The 23,851-nt window shown below is 40.3% G+C and overlaps 1 protein-coding gene across 1 annotated transcript; it reads left to right on the top strand.

The window, feature by feature from the left end:
• The first annotated feature begins 15,299 nt into the window (after window positions 1-15,299).
• LOC120437478 lies at window positions 15,300-23,580 on the top strand. The gene is made up of 8 exons (XM_039608066.1): window positions 15,300-15,642; window positions 15,749-15,834; window positions 17,162-17,524; window positions 17,806-18,165; window positions 21,015-21,380; window positions 21,500-21,862; window positions 22,254-22,613; window positions 22,835-23,580. Exons 3-8 carry the CDS (start codon window positions 17,365-17,367, stop codon window positions 23,074-23,076), a joined length of 1,851 nt encoding a protein of 616 aa, XP_039464000.1. The 5' UTR covers window positions 15,300-15,642; window positions 15,749-15,834; window positions 17,162-17,364; the 3' UTR covers window positions 23,077-23,580.
• Window positions 23,581-23,851: the final 271 nt, after the last annotated feature.

Here is a 23,851-nt window from a genome sequence, read left to right on the forward strand (position 1 = left end):
TCACTGAACACATCTTTAATAAAATGACAAAAGGCCACAAAAGTGGCATCTTTGATTTCTTAACCTGTATGATACAACAATAAAAATTAGTCACCTAGAACATTAATGAACTACATTCTTAAAAAATTTAAAGTCAATAACAATTGTGTAATTTGCTGAAATAAAACGAATATTCAGAAATAATGCACTGATCTTTGTAGCTAGGTCTGCAATGTCTGCATTGGCAGAGGAACCTGCCAAATAGCCCATGCGGAGGGACACAGTAGTGAACTGCCCTGGTTTCAGAAAGGTCTCCAGGGCCCTTGAAACACCCTTGTTCCCTTCACCCCACTGGGCACCAGAACATTTACTCCCAAGTCACCCCAATGACCCTGAGCTCTCTCATTGATTTTGGGCTGAAATTAAATGGAGAAGGTCATAAAACTGCCTCATCATTGGAATGTCCCTCTGAACTGACAACATTGACAATTCCAATCTGAAAAGAGAGTAAACTTTTAAATGTAGTTATATCTTCTCTATAAAAGAAATTAACCCACAGTGACTTTAGAGTATCAGTCATTTCTTGTCTTCTAGTCTTACCTGTAAGGCATACAGTGGCATGGCACAATGTGGTTACCTGCCTCCTCCTGCAGAAGGGCTATGACACCCCCTTTGCTGCCCAAATTAACAGCAGCACCATCAGCCCCCATAGCAATGATTTTCTCCAACCAGTTACTGCACTGGTCCCCAAGAGCAGCAAATGCTTTCTTTGAGGCAGCATAAACTCCTAAACAAAACAACAACAACAAAACAATTACTTATCAGATCAAGAGTTTACAATGCAGTCTGTTTCAGTTTCTATATTCATGTATTATTGCTATGTTTAATTTTCAATGATAAGAATATGCTACATATGGTTAATGCAGTAACAAGGCATAATATTATTAATCATATTATTTACCTTGGGCATGGGTATGCTCGACCTCAATGTGTCCAATCAGTATATTCGCTGGTCTTCCTTTTTGCAAGATACGAGCGTACACAATGACGCATTCTTTTGTGTCTCCATCGATCAGGAATGCCAAGTATGCACTGTTCACAATTTCCACTGACGTCTTGTTTTTTTCAGTGTGTCAGCGATGACGCCTGTAAACTGGGCGCACGCAACATCATTGCTGTATGTGGGGTTTATGTCCAAGTCATTTTTCTTGTGAAGAATTATTTCTGACTTGAACTTAGCAAATGGAACTTCTTCTTTTGCAATATTGTAGGCGATGTTAAACTTAATGATCATCTCGGCCTCCTCCGATGACCTGTTTACTGCTGCCTGCTGCTAAAAGGCAGTGGGAAGAGAGGACATTTGGGCAGTGCATTTATCGTGGCATATAATGTGTCTTCTCGATACTGTGTGCTTTTTCAGCATTTTAAGTCAAAAAGTATTAGCACCAGTGACAAATGCAGTGTTGCCGGTCTTTCCACACTCGCGACAACAAATGCAGTGCATCATATTGTCAGCTTGGCTGTATCTTAGCCAGGGAAACTGGTCAAGCCACTTGATTCAAAATTTATACATTTTCTTACTTTTACTTTCAGTGGGCTCCGGCTGGGAGTCGATCGTATGTGGCTCATTTTCTGATGCCGTCTCCGGACCAGTGTTTGACAAAAACTGAGAGGTTGATGGCTCTGTGTCAGAGCGCTGGCTCAGAACTTTGGACTGATCAGGCCTTAACTTAACGAAAGAGTTATCAATTGTTCTTTTCATATTTTCTCAATACCGACTTCATACACTTCCATCGGACCTGGGATACTCAGCAATAATAGTTGTCGGCCATGTTCCCTCTAATATTTCATGTGTCTGAGTGAACGCACAAACTCCCTGAGCGATCCCTTGGACCACTGTGACCAACAACAGACTTGTGGACTGTGGTCACGCCAGCATCGAATCCAGTTACATTGTTAAAATTGTGTTAAATATTAATTATATTAAAATAATCAAATTGCAGCATTTATATTTATGTTAGACTACTTTTAATTAACTGCTTTAGCCCACTTACAATGAAAATTAAAAAATCTTGTTCATGACCGTGTAGTATGTTAACACTATTGGAAGTAAAAAAAACTTGAACTTCAATTTTGAAATCACAATTTTTTTTATTTATCTATTTATTTATTTATTTATTTATTTATTTTATAAAACTCTGACTTGTATTATGAGTCTGTGGTCTGGGAGACAGTCCTGTAACTCTGTCTGCAAAATACAGTATATAATGAGCAATGTTGAGCAATTAATTATGTAGTTGCTTCTTCAAAAAAGTTACTGAGTTTTGCAAAACAACAAAGTTTCTTTCAGCTATTTACCTAAAAATGATGCCTAGTCATTTTTTGAACAAACATTTCAAACTAATTATTTTGTGCCCCTCCAAAAAATTATTTCTGTCCACTATGAGATAAAGGAGAACAACAGCCTGATACCTGCAGGCCTGACAACAGGAGATGTATCACTGCTGTAACACCTGTAACATTCAGCAGTTCACATCTCCAATGGTTGTACACGTTGTCATTAACGGGGCTTCACTCCTCATCAGCCACGCCGCTTTGCTAGCTCAAACACCGGTGTCGGCACATAAGGACGCTGTCATAGGCTGTCAACGACGTTGATTGGCTACGTGTATACGCATTATTGGCTGAACTGTGGGATAGGGTGGCATCGTTCTAATCCCATACGGGAGCAGCCAGTCACTTACTGACTAACACTGCAAAAACAGAATTGTTAAAGTATTAATTTTAATTTCAATTCAGGTTAGATTTTTTTTTGTCTAGGGTGATAATTTTCCTAAATCGCTTGCTTTGCACAGTATTGATGGGAGCCATATCTTTAGCCAGGTGATAAGTGATAGCCTCCATAATTTCTTTGTGCCTGCGGGAGTTAGACGGGTATGGGTAAGCGCTGTATAAGTTTCCCGTTATTGATGTTTGGGTGGTTGACTGGGATGGATTTTCTCCTGTCACTTTCTTGGCCTTACAGCTTCGTCATCTCTCACGTGCTCTCCGTTGTTTTTACCCTGCCAGCTGGCTTCTGTATCACATGGTATAAACAAACCATTAAACAAATTACAACAAGTACTGTTGAGAAACTATAATACAGAAATAACAATTAAAATAAAAAGAACAACTGATGAAAATATAAATAATGTTTAAAAAACTTAACAACCCCCAAAGCATCTAAGTCATGTCACGTTACAGCTCAACATCTAAAAACAAGAGGGGAGAGATGGAGCAAAGTGCGTCTGCTTTGCGCTGACACAGGAGCGGCGGGTCTGGCGCCCAGGCTATTGATCCGATACTGATGCTGACTTGGATCAATCTGCCCACCACTAATTTCTAGGCGTAGCCAAGTGGCTTTCCCTTGGGTAGTCTCAGAAACTTATCTCTGCTTTTTGCAGATGATGTGGTTCTGTTGGCTTCATTGGGTGATGCCCTCCAGTTCACTCCGGAACGGTTCACAGCTGAGTGTGAAGCAGTGGGAATTAGAATCGGCACTTCCAAATCTGAGGCCATGGTCCTCAGTGGGGAAAGCGTGGAGTGACCACTGATTTAGGAAAATGATCCACTCTCAAAGCGAGGAAACAAGGCTCAGCTGTTTTATACGTAAGCTGTGGGGTGTAGCCAGGCCTGCCGCAGTGTCTTAAAGAAATATCCACATGCCACAACCAAGGGGGGTCCTACCCCCATACATATGGAATATGTAACGGTGTGGAGAGATAATCTTTTCCAACAATATCTTTATTATTTTTGTTTACATTTTAGTGACTTACAAACAGTCCAGCACTCTAAATACTACATGAACATACACTCCTCCAGACAACAAAAAGAAAACAAACAAATAAAAATCATCAGATTTATCATTCCATTAAAGGCCTAGATCTTCATTATTCCAAATCAAATGTCATTGTCCTCAGTCCTCGTCCTCCTCAGATAATACAAATCCCTCTTCAAAGTTCACAAACGGTCTATAACCCCACCCACCCAGTTCCTGGGTAACCCATTCAAATGTTCTACTTCCAACTTTAACCATATACAGATCTCAGTTTTAAGATCTGCTAGCTTAAAATGACTATGGCATTATGCCTGGCTCTGCTTTTGCTCCCTATTCCCTTAATGAATCCTTTAGCTTTGCTAATATTCCACTGCCCCTCAATAATTAACCTCTTTTTGTTTTCTTTAAAGAAAGATAAATAAATAAATACATGAAAAAAAACATAAATGAAAATGAAAAACGAAGGAATAGAATAAAAATAAAAAACGAAAATCACTTTCATTTCTGTCCAGTTATCCGTGTAAGTGAAAAAAACAAAACAAAAAAACCCATTAAATAATAAACAAATACAAATAAATTAACAGAAGTAGAAAAAACAAAACCAACAAAAACCACTTTGCTTTTAGATACCTTTTGCTCTGATGAAGTTAACTATATCCTTTTCCAAAATGAATCATGACTCCAGATTGCTAGACCTTATAATATTTTCCTCATTTCTCCTGGATCTTCTTTATGAAACTTTGGACTTCTTCTGGCGTGTTAAATCTGTGGACTTGCTCCTTGTATGTTACTATCAGTTTAGCTGGTGGTACAATGCCACTTCTCAGTCCCATCTTCCAGAGTTGTTGTCGTACCTCTCCAGACTTCTTCTTTTGTTTGTGCACCTCTGTGGCGACGTCCTCATAGAATCTCATCCTGTTGTTCTTGTACAAAATAACCTTTTTTGATCTTGCTGCTCTGAGCACCATATCTTTCTGTTTATAGTTAAGAAAGCACATAATTAATGTTCTTGGAGGTTCCTCAGGCTGTCTTTTTAGGCCAATGCGGTGTGCTCTCTCGATAACCAGAGGGCTCCTTGATCTGTTCAACTCCAATACGTCCGTTATCCAGTTTTCCAGGAATCCACAGGTGTCCGCGCCCTCTTCTCCCTCTGGAACTCCGACCAAGGTGAGGTTATTGCATCGGGATCTGGTTTCCAAATCCACTAATTTATCCATCAGTTCCTTATTTTCTTTCTCTAATCTTGAAATGGTGGTCCCCATCACCACATGTTCATCTTCTACATTTGAAATGCGTTTCTCCGTCTGCTCTACTCTCCCCACACATTCAGACAATTTTTTCTGCATTTCAGTCATGGCTGCCACAACCTCGTCTGCCTTGCTGGAAAACTTGGCCACTGCGCCCTCCAACTTGTCCCAAAGTGCAGTTTGCGTGTTTGCAAGTTTGTTTTCAATACCTGCAAACTCCTCTCGTATGGCACGCTGCAGCCTCTCCTCCATGTTACCACTATCCGCGGGGCCGTGTTCAATCATCATGGCTGGCTTGTTAGCTGCGCAGGCCTCAGACGCGCTAGCTTCACCGCTAAACACCGATAACTTGGTTTGTGTGGTTGACTTAGTCTTCTCCTTGGTAGTTTTACCAGGTCCAGGCATCATGGGTCTATAGCGTATTTCGTTGTCGTGTTTTGGAGCGTTTTTCCTTTAATTTTAAGGATTTAGCAAAGTTACCTGCAGGAGCAGTTCAGAGCTCGACTGATTGCTATGGTGATGTCATCGGAAGTGTGAAGAGATAATCTTGATATGCTAGAGAACATCATAGCTGTGGAGTGGAGCAGAGCGGATCTGGAGTAAGATTATGTTCTTTTGTACCGGGACATTCAGTTTGTTCCAGATTACCAGCATCCATCTTTTAAGAACTGGGTGGATCTGCAGGAAAGACAGATGAAGGATGGAGACGTGCCTTTGATTCTGAACAATGTGATGACTGCTGATAGTGAAAGATACGACTGCAGTGTTGACAAGAGTGGGAGTGATAGTTTGACTCACATCAACACCATGTACCTGAAAGTTGATCCTCCAGGTGAGTGAGTAGAGTTGAGTGTGTGTGTGATCAGAGGTGAAGCTGCTTCCTGGTGGTTGATGTTTGTTTCTAAAGATGTTGTTGATGAGACTTTGTAGAAAGCAGCTGGTCTGAGTGATGTGATCAGAGTGCAGTAGATAATGTCTGACAGCAGTTTGAAGAGGAAATGGATTCTGTTCTGTTCTTCACTCATCACCTACCTGACTGCTGACACCTCACACCTGTTTCTCACCTGCAGGTCAGACAGGAGGACACACAGAGGATGGAGGGAAAGAGGATGGAATAAGTAGAGGATGCGCTGGATTGCTAACAGGTGCATCAGTTTTTGGTAATCTTGTTGGTTTTAATGCTATTTTGTTGGTTTTGTGATCTAGGGAAAACATAAAGATTAATCAGGTAAGATTTCAAACAAACCTCCTGCAGACTGAAATCTCTCAGAACTCATCAAGTGTGAGTTGTTGATGTGTAAAACAATTATAAACAGCCAAGGAAATAGATTATCTGATAAAGAAGTTAATCAGAGTCCAGAATCTCATTCTGCCAATATTAGTAAATAACCACGATAAGGAAGCAGTATTATTTTTAATGCTAGTAGTTTCTAGTAAAAACGCCTGCTTTTAGAAAATAACATTGGTCAGAAAACCATAATCTTAATAATTTTCCAACTTAATGACAATAAAGATATCAGGCACCTCAACAATAGTTTGCAGCTAGAGCAGGGCGATATGGCCAAAAATATTTATCATGATATATATTTGAAAATTTGTGATAACGATATAACTGACAATATAATTGACACAAGACAAAATACAAAATATAACTCCAAAACTGCATTAAAACTATATAGAAATTTAACAGTGCAAATGCAAATTCTTTGCTGAAACTTTAACCAAAAGGCATTTCCAGTGAGGGCTGACATATCCTGAGCATAACCATGTATAATATCCACTAAAGTTAAAAAGAGGTGCTTTGCAACATATAACTGCAGTGTGCCATGCGATTGCATCTGTCCCTAACCACCAAGTACCCTCACCTTAACTTTTATCGAGTGGAAAAACTTTCCATTCATCCTCCAGCTTCACTGTTTATGTTGTGCTAAAATAGCTGTGTCGCTAGTGATCCAGTAGCAAATCAATATATACCAGCTAGCCCACCTTCAGTAACTCTACAAATGTCACTGCTGAATTGGTTTCTGTCTTCATCTATGTTGGAAGTGACAGCAGAGCTGTACATTTGATTTTTTTCAGAAATATCTCAGGCAGAACATGGTATATCATGTTTAGGTAACTGAGTCATTCCACGAGAATGGTTAAAATTTGACTTGGATGTTTTCACATTTTTACCAAAATGTATTATTTATATGTATATCCCACATCATTAAGGATATAATTAAATATAAGAAAAATGCATTTTCCCATCTCAGGCATTAGTTTTCTTTTATTATTGATCATATTTTCAAGATGTAGTGACTGTAATTCTTCAACCCCGTTATGGACACTTTGGAGGCTCTCTGAATATTATCATAAAATGTATTTCTAAAGAATTCAATATGTTTACATTAATTAGATGTCCCCCGTAGTAATTCAATAATTTTACATAGAAAACTGACATAAATTCACACATTTCTACTCTTTTAAACCCTGAAATGTAACTAATGGGTGAAAGCAATATTGTCATTTTTCATCACAAATTTAGTTGAGTTTAGAAATATGATAGTGCTCAATATTTTAGACAGAAATCCCCAAACATTAATTTATTTTTTCAACATTTTAAGAAAGTAATATATGAAAATGTAGGTGTGACGGGGTTGAGACTAGCATAACAGGGTTGACGATGGTAACAGGGTTGAAGAGACAAATATAGCTTTACATATAAACAGTTGTTTACTCTTAAATTCAATGTATAGGGCTTTCCATTAGCATTATATCTCACTTTGTAACCATAGGAAGGACACCAGATACAAATTGCAGTAGAATTAAGTTTTATTAACCTAAAGTAAAAACAACCATAACAGCATATTAACAACTAACAAACATTGTAAAGTGAATTGCTCAAATGTAACATAATGCGTGTGTGTGTGTGAGAGAGAGAGGGAGGGTGTGTGTGTGTGTGTGTGTGTGTGTGTGTGTGTGTCTAGGCATAACAGAGCCTCGTGAGGTATGCTAAAAGTCACCTCATCCTTGCTCCGATAACTTACAATTAAACTTGAGGAACTGGTTGAACTAATAACAATAATAATCAGTTAACGATTTCAATGTGTCTGTCTGTATCAGTGCCTGTGTCTGTGTCAGAGTGTTTTTGCATGTGTGTGCCTGCATCAGTGTGCGTATCTGTATATATGCATGAATGTGCCTTTTGTTTCATGAATTCATCTTGTGAGTCGGTTCCACACCTCTTTCAAGACTTCCACATGGCGCTTTGTCACAGCCTGTGGGGGTGGAATGAGTTCAAGGACATTATCAAACAGGTACCAGAGGATATCATCCTGATGCGGCCAGAACAATCGGTTTGACCCAATATGATGCATGCATTTGACCTGGACTTGTGTTGTTTGTATGTTTAGAATGATGCCTGGATACAAATCATCGTCATATCTGAGAATACACCATTTACCAATCAGCTCTGGACTTTCCCACTGGATTTCTTTTTCTGGGTACCCCCCACTGCCTGTCTGTGATACAGCCGTTTCTATCGTCTGGCCAAAAGTGAAACACTTGGTGTTGAAGCACTTGCAGTTAAACTGCTTCCGTGTTGTGCACATGCAGCTTACATCACGAACCATCAGTTCTCCTGGAGCTGCAGTAATGACCTTGTGAATTCTCATGGTTCCAGGAACAGCTGGTATCTGCTTGGGCATTTTCTTCATAGCTTCCTCAACATCTTCACTTTTCACAAAGAACAGTTTCACACTTGTGTTTGTTTCAGAAAAGGCCCTGAATAACTCTTCTGCATCTGGGATGTCATGCCCCTTTGCTACCATTATGTCAGCTGCTCTTTTTAAGGCTCCCCCGACACCATCTGGTGCTCCTTTTCCATGACTAGCCTCAAAAAAATTCCAAGAACCAGCCTTGAATCCTCTTCTGTCCAGTTCTGTAGTGAAAAGGTAGAAGTTTCTTCGTTGTTTGTATCGCGTACAGGGTCCGTCGCTTAAAAAGTGCAGCACAGACACTTGTGGATGGTGGCCTTGAAGGTAATCTAGCACAGGCTTTAGGTGCTGCCATATTACTGAAGGGCCTTCATGTCTACTGGGGGAGATGGTGCTAAAGCACACAGGCTCTGAGAGTCCACCAACATACAACACACCAGTATGAAGGGTGGCCTGCTGATCTGAAGCCCCAAAGTGGACCGCCTGAACTTGAGAACTGTGTTTACAGCTGTAGTTTTCTGAGAAGTCAACATGTATCAAAGCCTGACATGTTGTTCTTCAGCTCACGGCAGAAGGCATACTGCTGCTTGATATTAAAGTGATGCATTTTAAATTTCTTTACAAAGCTCTGGAAGAGCTCAATGAGGTCCTCTTGTGTGCCCTCCACAGATTTCTTTACTGTCACCTTGACAGTTGCCTCCATCTCTCACGCTCACTCTGCAGGTTTCTCTCCCTTCTTTCAGGATCAGCTTTAAGGCGTTCCCGATACTTCCTTTGCCTTTCTGCTGCTGTTGTTGGTGCCATCTTACTCGCATCCTTAACATGGAACATAAATCACATTCAGCATGCATGCAGTATAAGAATGGTGATTGAATATAATAATAATTAATTTAAATAACTGGATAACTTAGCAACCAAAGTATTAAAATCTGAACCCCATCACAATCTCACAACCCCGTTACAATCAAAAACATAACAGGGTTGAGTGTGACTGGGTTAAGATTTTTGCACAAAACTGGCCGCTGCTTAATGTAGTGAATACCAGACAGAGAGCACATGGCATCCATGAAATTCAAAATCACCATATATTCATAAACTAACAAAAAACCTTTTCATTGAGGTTGACGACCACAATATCACAAGATAAATGACTAAAATAAAGGAAAAGAATGGAGCAACTTGCCTGTCTCTGTGGTCCTGTTGTCCCAAAGACTTCAGTGATGTCACTGCCTGATGTATATGGAATTCTGGATAACACCATTGTATTTATGGGGGTGGGATCATTCATGTAACGGGGTTGAGGGCTTAGTCAGGTACAGGAATAATTGTGATTTTTAATGAATAATTAACAATTAAATTTGAAAAAAAGAAATATTAACAGCAAAAGAGCACAAATAGTTTAGGTTGATACCAAAATTGATTGACTTTTTAAATAGTTTTATTTGGTATTTTCAAAGTAAACTTTCATCAAGGCCATGAGGGACATGACAAAATAGGTGGTGTCAGATGAAAAAACTTAGTTCAGTTCTTTTACACTGTATTAAAGGGTACATTTCAATATATATGTAAAGCTGTTTAAATAGAAAGTTTGGTGACCCAATAGATGAAATACACCATAAGAGGTGAGAGGGACTCAAATTGTGTCATTTTCATGGAATGACTCAACTAGCAAAAATAGCGCGCTAACTTCTGCTAACTTCCTGCTAACTTCTAAGTCCGTTAAATTTAATAAATTCTGTTTTAATGGATGTCAAACGTAATTGTTACACCTGGTAAAGCAGTAATACTGATCATTTTATTTTTTAGACACTTTTTAACTCTGTGTGCTGAAGTGTTCGTTTCACTTTGGGACCTGAAAGCACTGTGCATGCGCTTTTTACCCAAATTCTATCACAATATTTTATTTTCTTATCGTTGCCTAACATTATACCGGTATTACTGTGAAAGGTGTAATATGGCTATTTGCAGCTTTTATAAAAAGCAGCAATTTAAGTGACTGTTATGATTGTGTGCAAGTCTTTGATCAAAACAGGCAGCATAACATCTGTCAGACTGAGTCTTAAGTTGTCAGCTGAAATAACAGGATACTTCAAACTTTTCAAAAGGTCCACGTCCATGTCCGACTTTACTTGGAGATGTGCCATCCTGGAGAATCTGCAGCCTGAATGGACTGCAGGTTCATGACTCCTTAAGTACACTTGCAAAAAGGGAGTTTAACTATTTTATTTTATTGCTTTTCGATTTATAGCACTCTATACAACATGTTTCACAACTCAAACACCTTCTTCTTGATCTAAGAGCTTTCTACATAACATTCAGACTCCAATGAACACTTTGGGAGTAACTCAGGGTTCAGTATCTTGCCCAAGGATACTTTGTTTTGCAGACTGGAGAGGAAAGAAATTAAACCAACATTCTTTAAACTACTGGATGGCCTGCTCTTCCTTCTGAGCTACAGCTACCCCCATCAGAAAGCATTGCCCTGGTTCTGCTGGAGTGTTTTTTCTCGTGTTTGCTAAAAGGGGGTCATTAGATTGTTCAAGATTTAATATTCAAAGGGTGTGTGTGGGGTCTTTGAGGATGGAGGCCGCTCTCCTCTGGATTCTGCGATGGTAGATGCTCTGCAGAGAGGTCAGCGGAGTTCTTCCCGCAGTTGTTATCACTCTCTGCAGGCATTTTCAGTCCATAGCAGTAGTGCTACTGTACCATGCAGTGATGCAGCTGATGCAGTGTGTTCTCCACAGTGCAGTTGTAGAACCTGCTGAGGTTCATGGCTGACATGCCAAATTTCCTCAGCCTCCTCAGGAAATACAGCCGCTGCTGAGTCTTCTTGGTGTTCAGTGTCCAGGTGAGGTCCTCACTGATGTAGATGCCCAGGTACCTAAAGCAGCTGACCCTCTCCACTTCAAGGCCCCGGATAAACAGCGGCTGTTGAGGCCACCTCTTTTTGCTTGTGGTTTTCTCTGAATTATATTAGGATCTCAGTTATCTTTATTCAGACTTGAGTAAACTTGAGACTTGAGTAAATGCAGCCAGTTTCCTACACCACATTCTTAGCATGATAATTGTATTTATAACAAGCTGTGGAAGCATCACTGATAAACTGTTTTGTATGATCTGCTTTTCTCTCTCTCTCTCTCTGGCACCCTGGAACCATGAGGGAGGATGGCGTTAATGTAAAATGTAAAACACAGCACATGAGTACTATAAACAACACTAAAACTCAAACTAGAAGGGATGACCTAAATTGGGAATACATTGCGTGCCATGTCATAATCAAGGACGAGGGATAAACAGCGCTGACACGGAGGATGCAACAACAGGCAGGGAAAAACACAGGGCTGGCGTAATTAGGGAATGCAAGACAGGAAGGAAACACAGGGTCAATGCAGGCATGATTACACACGGGGAAACAACGCTGAAAGCAAAAACATGGGACAAGAATTACCAACGTAAAACAGGAAACTGAAACAAACACCATGACCCCGACTAGGCACTAAAACGTGGAACATGAGAACATGAAGCAGAGATGATATGATACCGAAACCATAATCCAAGAACTAAGACTACAGACATAAGCAAAAGAATCACAAATCACAATAATAGTCAGAACTATTAGATCAATAATAAACCCAAGGCACAGGGTTCATGACCCAGTACTGTGACACTGTTATATAAAAGTCTTACTAAGTTTTTCTAAAAAATACTTAAGCCATCAGTATTTTTTAGGAAGAATAAAGCTGTGTTGAAAAGCTTCGAGTAATCAACCGTTTTTCAATACAGGCTTCAGTGCTTCAGAAAGCTTCATTTGGCCATCACTACGCCAGTGTACACTCCATGCTCTTCTTTGGACACTCAAACTCCCTCTCCTAACATGCTCTTGCTCGACTCATCACCACACCACACTGCCAAAATCAGGAATCCAGGGAAGGTAAACAGGAAAGGGTCCAGGATATCTATAAACAGTGAAGCCACTGTCAGAAAATAAGCAAGGATTTGTAAGAGACTAGGATTAACTCATGGTTGACGAGCTGCAGGTGATTAATCAGACCAGGTGTGAGGGCAGGATGAGTTCTGCCCAAGCGGGCAAGAGACAAGAGAGACAGCGAGACAAGAAAAACAATAACTTGATGCTGAGCCAGCTGGGGAGACACATTGACCATGTGGGTGACAACGTGAGTGGGTCGAAACTCCATATCATTTTGGCTAAGCCTAAGCACAAATATTTCCAAGTGGTCATTATGGTTATCATCTTAGATAGATCAGATCAGGTTGCATGACATCTTTCAGACTGAGTATCACCTGAAACAACAGGATACCTAACACATGTCAAAAGGTTCCTGTCAGTTTAACACTGCATGTTGCACTGTCCTCTAACAACAAAAGGACACTCACAGCTCAGCTTTTTCACCTGATCCAAATGCTCCCTATGATTTCTAAAGATTCCAAGAAACATAGATGTGTCCTCCTGCAGAGTAAAGACATAAAACAGGAGTGAGGCTACAGCTCTCTAACAACATCACAAACAAACTAGTACTGTAGCTCACCTGGAGGAACAATACAACATGGAAACAGCTAAACTTGTGACTGGTGTCTGAATTTACTCTCCTGTCCTATCCTGCAAATTTTGTACAGTCTGAGTGGTCTGCAGGTACCATCTCATGACTCCAGGACTGATTTGAACATCACAAAAAATTAAAAATAGAGAAAAATCAGAGATAAGCCGAGAGCAATGGCCTTTGGCGATTAAATTCTCAGGGGTTGTTCAAAGAACAAATGATCCTTGCAGGTTGCCTTGTTGTTGCACCACTTTTATTTCTTACCAAAGCAGGTCAAACGTATTTACACGGTTGCTGTAGCCCTTCATGTCAAGTAGGAAAAGGAAACAGAGCAGAGTATTGTCACAGTTGGCGGGGCCAGACCATGTGGAGTGTGTGTAAAGGACCCACATGTGAACACAGATGAGGAGACAGAATCATTACAACAAAAAGCGAGCCTTTATTTGGCTGAGACTCAGGAAGAGAAAACCAAGTGAGAACAAAACTAAACCTATACTGGAGAAACTAGAACTGACTATGGCTTTCTATGATTTGGTACAGGAGCATAAAAGCTATGAAGTATCTATGAAATCCAGAAACATGAACATGTCCCATACCACACCATGAAAGACCTGCGGCAACAATAATGATGAGATGGCGTGACAAGGAACAAATGGAAACACACAGAATAAATACACAAGGTGTGATCATGGGAAATGGAAACAAATGAGGAATCAGCTGACACAAATATACATAATTGCTGTTAAAATCTCCCAATTCTTTTAATCTTTGGGCTGAAGGAAGGACAATACTCGGTGTATAAATGCTCAATCAACAATCATTTATTTCCATACAATTCAACACTTAAGAGCATAAGAACCATCATGATGGGGAGACCTGCCTGCAGAGGGTCACAGCAAGTCTCAAAATGGTGACGGGTTACTCAGCTTCTTATAGCCTCTAGTGGCCCCCACCTAGTCGTAAAAGCCTAAACATTCACATTCTTTCTCTCTTACGGCGCCTAAGTTATGACCTCGGCTCCCTGTCTTTCTGCTCTCTGTAACGGTAGGGGTATGGAATGTGGTCTTTTTTCTCCCATTATCAGAACAAGGTCTTCTGCACACAACATTCTCTTCATGATTCAGCAGTATAATATGTCAAGAAACAGTATTACACATTCAACAGTGTCGAATAATACAGGCCAATCCAATGGATCTAATGATTTTCACACTCTTTTAAGCCAGAAGTATAATACAAACTAAAACTACATACTGATCACACACTCTATATTAAGGGGTATGATATAACCTACAGCAGTATCCTAATTCAACTACTTTAATTACATATATAAGGTAACGTATGATAACAGAATAATCTCACATTGCACAACAGGGGAAGTGAGGCTAAACCAAGAAACACGGGACCTTTCAAAGTGAAACAGAAACATGGAGGCTAGATATGACAACACAAGCTTAACATAACTAAAACACGTGACAGAGTAGACAAGAACCCAAACACAGAAACCAAGAAGACAATGATAAATAATGGCTGACTTTAACCTCAACTAAAAGTTAAATAGTTAAATAAGAATAACACAAACAGTCATATAACTCCCTATGAGCAAGCACTTTGGCGACAGTAGGAAAGAAAAACTGGGACTAGTTGGGGTGAGAGAAGGAAAACAGGATAAAGACATGCTGTGGAAGAGAGACAGAGATTAATAACAGATATGATTCAGTGCAGAGAGGTCTATTAACACATAGTGAGTGAGAAAGGTGACTGGAAAGGAAAAACTCAATGCATCATGGGAATCCCCGGCAGCCTACATCTATTGCAGCATAACTAAGGGAGGATTCAGGGTCACCTGGTCCAGCCCTAACTATATGCTTTAGCAAAAAGGAAAGTTTTAAGCCTAATCTTGAAAGTAGAGATAGTGTCTGTCTCCTGAATCCAAACTGGAAGCTGGTTCCACAGAAGAGGGGCCTGAAAACTGAAGGCTCTGGCTCCCAAAAAGGGGAACTGATCCATTTCTAGTTCCTAAAACCTGTCACAATTCCTTGTTTCGTAAAGTTTAGATGTCAAAAACATGTGACAGAAGAGAAATATCCATTGCAATGTCACAGTACTAGAGTGGCAACGAAATTATATCTGGTCTTTAAATCTGCTGAAGTAAAGACTTTAAAGCAAACAGGTGACAGGATCAACAGAAGAGACTGTGCCTCTGGGCGGAGCCAAGACAGGGAAGAAGACAGTCTCCGTCTCCACTTCACCTGCAGGACAGGAGGACGATAGAGACAGAAATGAAGAGAGAAAAAAACGCTGGCCAGTCTGGACCATCGCAAGAACAAGCTAACTGATAACTGGTATCACACTAAGAGACTTTCAGCTTTCTTTAAAAACATCAGATTTTAAGTTCAGGGATTTTGTAATTGTTGAAAAATACCATCATCTTTTGGACATTTATTACAGTTTAAACGAAGGAGCAATGTCTGCTGTAACGTCTGCATCTGTCTGCTGGACTTTACTGTCTGTCTGCCTCTCGTTTGTCTCTGCAGGTGAGATTAAATTTCAGATTTATAAATTATTAACACTCTTCAAGGATTCCGTTCATTGTTTTAAAGGTGTGTTTAACTGGGCTGTATGACCTGCCACATCTGCCGAGAGTTAAAGCTTAAGGACTGATCTGAGGTCTGTTTCGTTTCCAAACATTTCTACACCTACAGTTCATTCCCAAGTTCACATCAAAACAAATCTGGTTCTTGCTACTCTGCACAAGTTTATGTTATTACAGAGATAAAAAGTGAGGTTGAACCAGTTCTTGCACAGGGGTTAGTCATTAGTGGGCTGGTACAGTAAACTGTTGGCAAAAAAGAAATCTTCAATTAAAAGCTACTCATTGGGAAAAAATGTACTTTTAAACTAACTCTGTTGCACATTACCTTAACTTTCACTATTCATAGAACATTTTTCAGCATAAAGCTTTAGATACACATTTTGAAGGCAGAACCGATATTTATAAATTTAGAAGTTGAATTTAGTAGACTTTGTTGCAAGATTACAGATTAATAATGCATTATCACTCATTTGAGTGGAGCACAGATGTCTGTTCTGAGCTTCACTGCCAGACTTTCAAGTGAGATGTAATGAGATGTAATAATCATTGTAAAGCTGGGTCAAAAAAGCTAAGTTGGTAGTACAAGAGGTAGTACACTTCTTCTGTTAACTCTGGCTTTTTGCTTTAGGTCCAGTGAGTGCTAAAAATTAAAATAAGGTGTTTGACTCATCATTTGACTCTTCAAAATCGATCAATTGAACACTCCTGACACCAAACACAGGAACGGATGATTGACCACTCAGTGCTGCACATGAATCAATTTGAATTTTGGTGCAACATTAAACACTGGTTTCAAATTTAAAACTATCCTATTGGCTGATGAACACAGGCATGCCTGTGCATACAAAGTAGCATAATTATCATGCATGATAATTATGCTACTTTGTATTCTGATTGAAGAATAATTTATTTAGGTGACTGAAAATTGTTAATATCAAATGCCTACAAAAATCTGACTAACTTCAGAATATGGCTTCTGTCACTTCCACAGCAGAGGTAAAGCTAATGAAGACCAAGTATAACGATGTATTTATAGACTAAATAATAAGTAATTATGAAACAGTGGTGCTGTAAGTACAGTAGCCCTTCATTAAGTGAGTTTGCACAACATTCCTTCACTAGACAGTCAGTCATTGACTGAATGTGCCCCTTGCATTTGTCTGAAGCAATGTACAGTAAAAAGCTCCCTGATCTCCCAGTAGCTCCTCACTTTAAAGTGACTGGTTGTTCGTCGATCTCTTTAACCACTCTGTTGTTTCCTCTTTCAGGCCAGGTAGTCACATTAGGTCACACAGGAATGACCATCACTCTGCCATGTCAAGTTCCAAGCAACAACAACTCCATTATAGCTGTGGAGTGGAGCAGACGTGACCTGGAGCCAGAATATGTCCTTCTTTACCGGGACAATAAGCTTGTTCCAGATTACTAGCATCCATCTTTTAAGAACAGGGTGGATCTAAAGGACAGAAAGATGAAGGGTGGAGACGTGTCTTTGATTCTGATGGATCTTACTACTGATGACGCGGGAGCATACGAGTGTTACGTGGTCCAGAAAGGAGCGAACCACAGCAATACAACGAGTCTGGATGGTTACTACATCAGCACCACCTACCTGACTGTCTCTCTTCGAAGTGAGTTGGTAGAGTTCAGTTTGTTAGTAGAGATGAAGCTGCTTCCTGGTTCTTGATGTCTGATGTTTCTGAGGTGCACAAAGCTTGGATCCTTGTACCTTGTACCTTATACTTTAAAACTGGCTACAGCCTGTAAAAGACAGGTGCATTTGTAGACATCTGTTGTTGAGAAGAGATGTCTAGGTTGCCATAGCAACCCCTGTTCTTTTCTGTGATTGGCTGCTGCTGTAGTGATCAGTTAGTTCTTTAACCTCTGTGCTCTATTTTGTTTCTTCTTTCAGACCACAATAACAAGATAGTTGTGTCAGGTGATAAGTCCACGGCCACTCTAGAATGTCAAGCTCCAAACAGCAATGACCCCATCATAGCTGCATTATGGATAAGACCTGACCTGAAGCCAGAATATGTCCTTTTTTACCTGGATGATGAGATTGATACAGATTATCAGCATCCATCTTTTAAGAACAGGGTGGATCTGAAGGACAGACAGATGAAGGATGGAGACGTGTCTTTGATTTTGAAGGATGTGACGGCTGATGACTCAGGACTCTATGTGTGTTACGTTGACCAGAGAAAAACGAAACTAGCCAGTCTGAATATTCACCCCATCAGAATCACCTACCTAACTGTTGTTCCTCCAGGTAAGTTTGAGTTTTACATGAAGGAGGGGTTTACATGAATAGGATGAGGGACCTATATAATCTTCTATACCCCACATTTACACTGACCATGAAAAAATAGCATGCCATGCCAAGATCAGTGTCTCTGTGCTTTATTTCGGTCCAGCTGTCTAGCTGCTGGTAGAATTTCAGGATGCCAACCACTTCCTGTATCTGTCAGTGCTACATACCGTGCAGGTGCCTGTCCTTCCATTATGCCTCATGGCTCCCCGTCCTTTCTTCTTTGGCTTTCTGGTACCACCAGTATTGGGGAGTAACGGAATACATGTACCAGTGTTACGAATTTAAAATACAAAATATGAGTAACTGTATTCCATTGCAGTTACCGTTTAAAAGGGTGATATTCAGAATACAGTTACTTTGTTGAAATAAATAGATTACACAGCGGTATTTTCCTGTTTCATATGTTAGACTATGCCCTCTCTATTTTTGGTAATTCCATGCCGGTAGAACCTAAACAAAACACGCATTAAGAGGCTCTAATGTCTGTGTCTCAATCTGGTGGCCCATGTCACCTCTACTTGTGGCCCACGTAAAGGACGTGAAGAAATGTTTTTAAAAATTATTATTGAAAAAATGATTTAATATGAAGACAATAGGTAGAGTGTTACAGGCAACGCCCTAAAGAATTTAGCCTCATGGGCAGTGTAGTGTAGTCCGTTCTGCAGGGAGAATCGACTGCCATATCAGTTATGTGTCTGTGAGAGGGAGGGAGAAAAAGGAGAGTCAAAAAGTACGAGTTGTCACTGAGCAGAGATGGGAGCTGGAAGCATGTAAATATAATAATAACCACTGCAGCCAAGAAGAGTGCCTGACGAGCCCAGTTGTAAGTAAACTATTAAGACTCGACTGTGTTCGTGCTTTCCTCCAAAACAATAAGTTCCGTTGGAGCAGCCTTTCAATGGCTCTTGCTGTCTCTCGCTAGCAAAGTTGACCCAGACAACAAAGTAAAGCTAGTTTTTGGCTATGAGCCCGACACGGACCCCGACGTATTAGCCAGAGGTCCCTTTACGGTTTTATGCCTTTATGGTTCAGAGCCGCGGAGCTGTTTTATATACGCCTGGAATAGTTTTCTAAACGAGATTGCTGCAAAAAGTGCAGCCTTACCTAATGTCCACCCTACTGTTACTCATTTTATATTAGGATTAAAAGATCTAGTTCGTATTAGTATGGCGAGTAACCTTCAGTAACAGTAATACATCACACACCAATAGTACATTCATAGTTGTAAAAAGCATGATAATATATTAAGTAATCCAAATACATTTTGGGGCATGTATCCTGTCATCTGTGGTGGAATACATTTTAAAAGTAACCTTCCCAACACCTGATACTAGAGGTATTAACTGTGCACACAGTCAGTTGGGGCCATCTTCCTGATTTACTGTTGGATGTTTGTTGTCTCATCATGGACTGTGTTACTGAGACTCACCAGTCCCTGGCCTCCTTCCTTCTTCTTACTGTTCAGCCTCCGGGTGCTGGACCTGGGATGAAACCCTCCATGCATGAAGGAGCTTACATGTCTTGATGTCACTGGCTTCCATCTCCTCCTTTGGCCAACTTATTATTTCAGGAGTGTACCTGATCACAGGCATGGTGTAGGTGTTGATAGCTCGGATATTGATTGATTGATTGATTGATTGATTGATTGATTGATTGATTGATACTTTATTCATCCCGAGGGAAATTGGGTTAAGGCTGCCAGCCGTGCCAGCGCCGTCTTACCCTCCGACCATACATACATTACACAAACATCACATGGGGAAGACAGGTCAGAGGGGTATAATATGGAAAAGCACAACATGAGGAAAGATAAGGAGAAAAAATAACTCCCCCCAGACTGAGCTCCAACAGGGAGATCAGTTTGAGAACAGAAAAAAACACCTCTGCACACAGCACATGAAAAAAACTCTAATACACCAAAGAAACACATGAGAAGCCACAGGGGTGGGTAAAGGGTGAGAGACAGCCAATGTAGACGGTACATCCGGGCCTGGAGCCTATGTGCTGGTCTCCTTGATCCACCGTCAGCATCGGAAGGGAATAAGGGTCGAAGGCGTTTGGAGAGGGAGGGGGGATGAGTGTATGTCTGCATGTGTATATATGTCTGTGTGCGTGTGTGTGTATGTGTCCAGAGTTCAGCTGAGACAGTGTCCTTCGCCCTGCCAGGCTAAGTCTTCCAGCCAACCCAGGTGGCCTTGAATGGGAAGAACAGTCTAAACACAGTCATTATCAGGGTGTTGTTGTTCAGCTCCAGCCTTGAGACCGCAGCTGGCGCCGATGGGGTCTCCACATTAAATGATGATAGTTTTTACTGTAGTGCGAACAACTCATATGAATTTCAAAGCTGTTCTAACAGTCCAACACTGGTCTCTCAATCTCCCGTTGGAGAGCCGTGAGCTTCTCCATGATGTTGTCATTCTTGTGCTCAAAGAGCAGGTTCTGAGAACTCACAACCGCAGTGCGCTTCCCAAGATGTGATCAATTTGCGCCCAGAGGTGTTACTCCAAGTGAGCCCCTCCATATATAATCCAGTTTGCACTCAGAGGTCTTGTTCTGACTATTCACGGCAGCCGTGCGGTTCTTCAAGATCTCATCCGTGCTGCACTCAATGACGCATTTTGAGAAACTCACGCCTAGTCCCATCGTTTCAATATATATATATATATAGTTCACCTTAAGACTGTGTGCTAAGCCGAAGGATATATGTTTATATGTATATGTATTTATATAGTTCGTATTTATATATAGTCAGTTATTGTCAGTTAGTTCTTTGACCTCTCTACTCTGTGTGTTGTTTCCTCTTTCAGACCAGAAAAAAATCACAGTTGATTCTGGGCGGAACATCATTCTGCCATGTCGAGTTCAACACACCAGTTTCATGCCTATCATTACTGTAGTGTGGAAAAGAGCTGACCTGGGAGAAGAATGTGTCCTTTCTTACCCGTATCAGCGATTTCATCCAAAAAACCAGCATCCGTCTTTTAAGAACAGGGTGGATCTGCAAGACAGACAGATGAAGAATGGAGACGTGTCTTTGATACTGAAGGATGTGACTACTGATGACGTGGGAGCATATGAGTGTCATGTGGTCCAGAGCGAATCGTTCGATTGGGAGATAGTCAGTCCGAAAAGTCGCCGCATCAGCACCATCTATCTGAGTGTTGTTCCATCAAGTGAGTTCGCAGAGTTCAGGTTATACACACTCACATACACACATATATATAAATATATAAGATTAGCTGCTCTAGCGATCACTTCTGTCCTTTAACCACTCTGTTTTATTCTCTTTCAGACAAAAAATTCATCATAGCTGTGATGGGACAGATGGTCACTCTGCCATTTCGAGCTCTAAGCAGCAACAACCCCATAATAGCTGCAGAGTGGAGCAGAGCTGACCTGGAGCCAAAATATGTCCTTTTTTATCGGGACTACAAGCTTTTTCCAGATTACCAGCATGCATCTTTTAAGGACCGGGTGCATCTGAAGGACAGACAGATGAAGGATAAAGACATGTCTTTGATTCTGAAGAATGTGACGATTAATGACACTGGAACATACGAGTGTTATGTGGCCCAGAGAGGCGTGAACCGCAGGAAGAGAGCCAGTCTGGATAGTTACCCCATCAGCACCGCCTACCTGAGTGTTGTTCCTCAAAGTGAGTTGGTAGAGTTCAGTTTGTTAGTATAGATGAAGTTGCTTCCTGGGTCTTGATGTCTGATGTTTCTGAGGAGAATAAAAGTCGAAAGCTTGCATCTTTGTAGTTGTACTTTATACTTTAAAACTGGCTACAGCCTATAGAAAAGAGTAGATTAACTTCTGTTCTTCCTAAATGTTTATAGTAACTTAGTTGTCTAAGGTACTATAAACATTTAGGAAGAACAGAAGTAGGTAAAGGGCTGCATGTTGAAGAACTAGTTGAAACATGAGACATATACATATATAACGTCTTTTTCTTGGTTTGTATTTTTTCTTTGTCTGTGATTGGCTGTTGTAGTTATCAGTTAGTTCTTTAACCTCTCTGCTCTTTGTTTTTCTTTCTCTTTCAGGCCAAAAAAACATCACAGCTGAGTCTGGAGAGAACGTCACTCTGACATGTCGAGCTCCAAACAATATCATCATAACAGGTGTAGAGTGGAGCAGACATGACTTGAAGGCAAAATACATACTTTGGTACTGGGAAAAAGAGTTTGTTCCATATTATCAGCATCCATCATTAAAGAACCGGGTGGATCTGCAAGACAGACAGATGAAGGATGGAGATGTGTCTTTGATTCTGAAGAATGTGACGACAGCTGAGAGTGGAACATATGAGTGTTGCATCATCCAGGAAGTGAGAGATGGTAGAAAGTTAGACATTTTAAAGACTGATCCCATCAGCATCATCCACCTAAAAGTTCTTCCACCAGGTAAGTCAGTCAAATTCATTTTGGCTTTGGACACATTCAGTTATTTTCTGAGGTGTCCGGTTGCGACTTGAAAACTCAAGATACATTAAAAGATGTTGTCTGTCATCAGAGCTGAAGCTTGTTTATTTCTAAAAATGTTGATGATGAGACTTTGTGTGTAGCAGCTGATACCTCACAGCTGTTTCTCACCTGCAGACCTCACAGCTGTTTCTCACCTTCAGGTCAGCCAGGAGGGCACGGAAAGGATGGGACTGTTGGACTGAAAGTTGTTATTGTGCTGTCTTTGGTTTCTTTTGCAAGTATAATCTACTACATAAAAATGACACAAAAGGCAGAAGGAGAAAAAAAACGCACAACACAAATACAGCCAAGCACCAAGGTAGAACCTTTTCTTCGTCCCACTCATCCCACCTTTCGTTGCAAAAAGCCAGATGCTCTGAAGACAGACGTGAGTTCACAGTGATGGGAATCCAGCAGGAGGTAGTCAGCTGCAAATGTCTCACACAGCCCTTGTTTGTTTTTTAACATCTTTGGAGGGTTTCTGGTTTTGATTGGAAATGTGTGGGGGTGGGCATATTTAGTCTGTAAACAGTTAAAAATCAAGCAATATAAGAATATATTAAAATGTTTTAATTGCAATCATCATCATTTTCCTTTGGGAAAGACTGAAACCTCTGTGGAGGACCTAAAACATGTTTTTAATGCAGGGAAAGTATGGGTCTTTGTGAAGGCTTTTCCAGGTCATTTCCTTATCAGGTTTATTGTTTATTTCCGTTGAATGTTTAGCTGTTTAATGACAGAACAGAATTATTTAAATAAAAGAAGGGAAGGTTAAATGTATCATGTCTTTCATCATGTGCAGCTTCTGCTATTTTGGGTGTTTTCTTATCTTAATGGTTACTTTATAACTTTCCTGTGCAAGCGTCTTTGTCATTTTTGCTTCCTAATAATAAACAGTGATACTCTATACGTGTCAAGTGTTTATTTATTTAAACTGAATTATTTAAAGTTATAGAATAATAATAGAATAAACCAGCTATAAGAACTATGGAGGATCACAAGAGTCATGTGCATCGAAATAAAGAATTCTGTGCTTAAATAATAAATTGTAGAATAAATCTGCATTCATAAATTCATTTTCAAATTCCAATTTAATAAACTGTTCAGCCTCAAGATTTACACTCGTCTCGACACGGATATCTGAAGAATGAAGGGACCCTGCAGCGAAACACGTTACC

The sequence above is a fragment of the Oreochromis aureus genome, linkage group 3 (assembly GCF_013358895.1).
Source record: "Oreochromis aureus strain Israel breed Guangdong linkage group 3, ZZ_aureus, whole genome shotgun sequence".
Lineage (NCBI taxonomy): Eukaryota > Metazoa > Chordata > Actinopteri > Cichliformes > Cichlidae > Oreochromis > Oreochromis aureus.

Bases quoted from the DNA above. Each gene is read 5' to 3' on its own strand.
- LOC120437478 (XM_039608066.1), top strand. From the start codon at position 17,365: ATGAAGGGTGGAGACGTGTCTTTGATTCTGATGGATCTTACTACTGAT. The intron at 17,525-17,805 runs GTGAGTTGGTAG...TTCTTCTTTCAG, and splicing joins CCTGACTGTCTCTCTTCGAA to ACCACAATAACAAGATAGTT. The intron at 18,166-21,014 runs GTAAGTTTGAGT...TTCCTCTTTCAG, and splicing joins CCTAACTGTTGTTCCTCCAG to ACCAGAAAAAAATCACAGTT.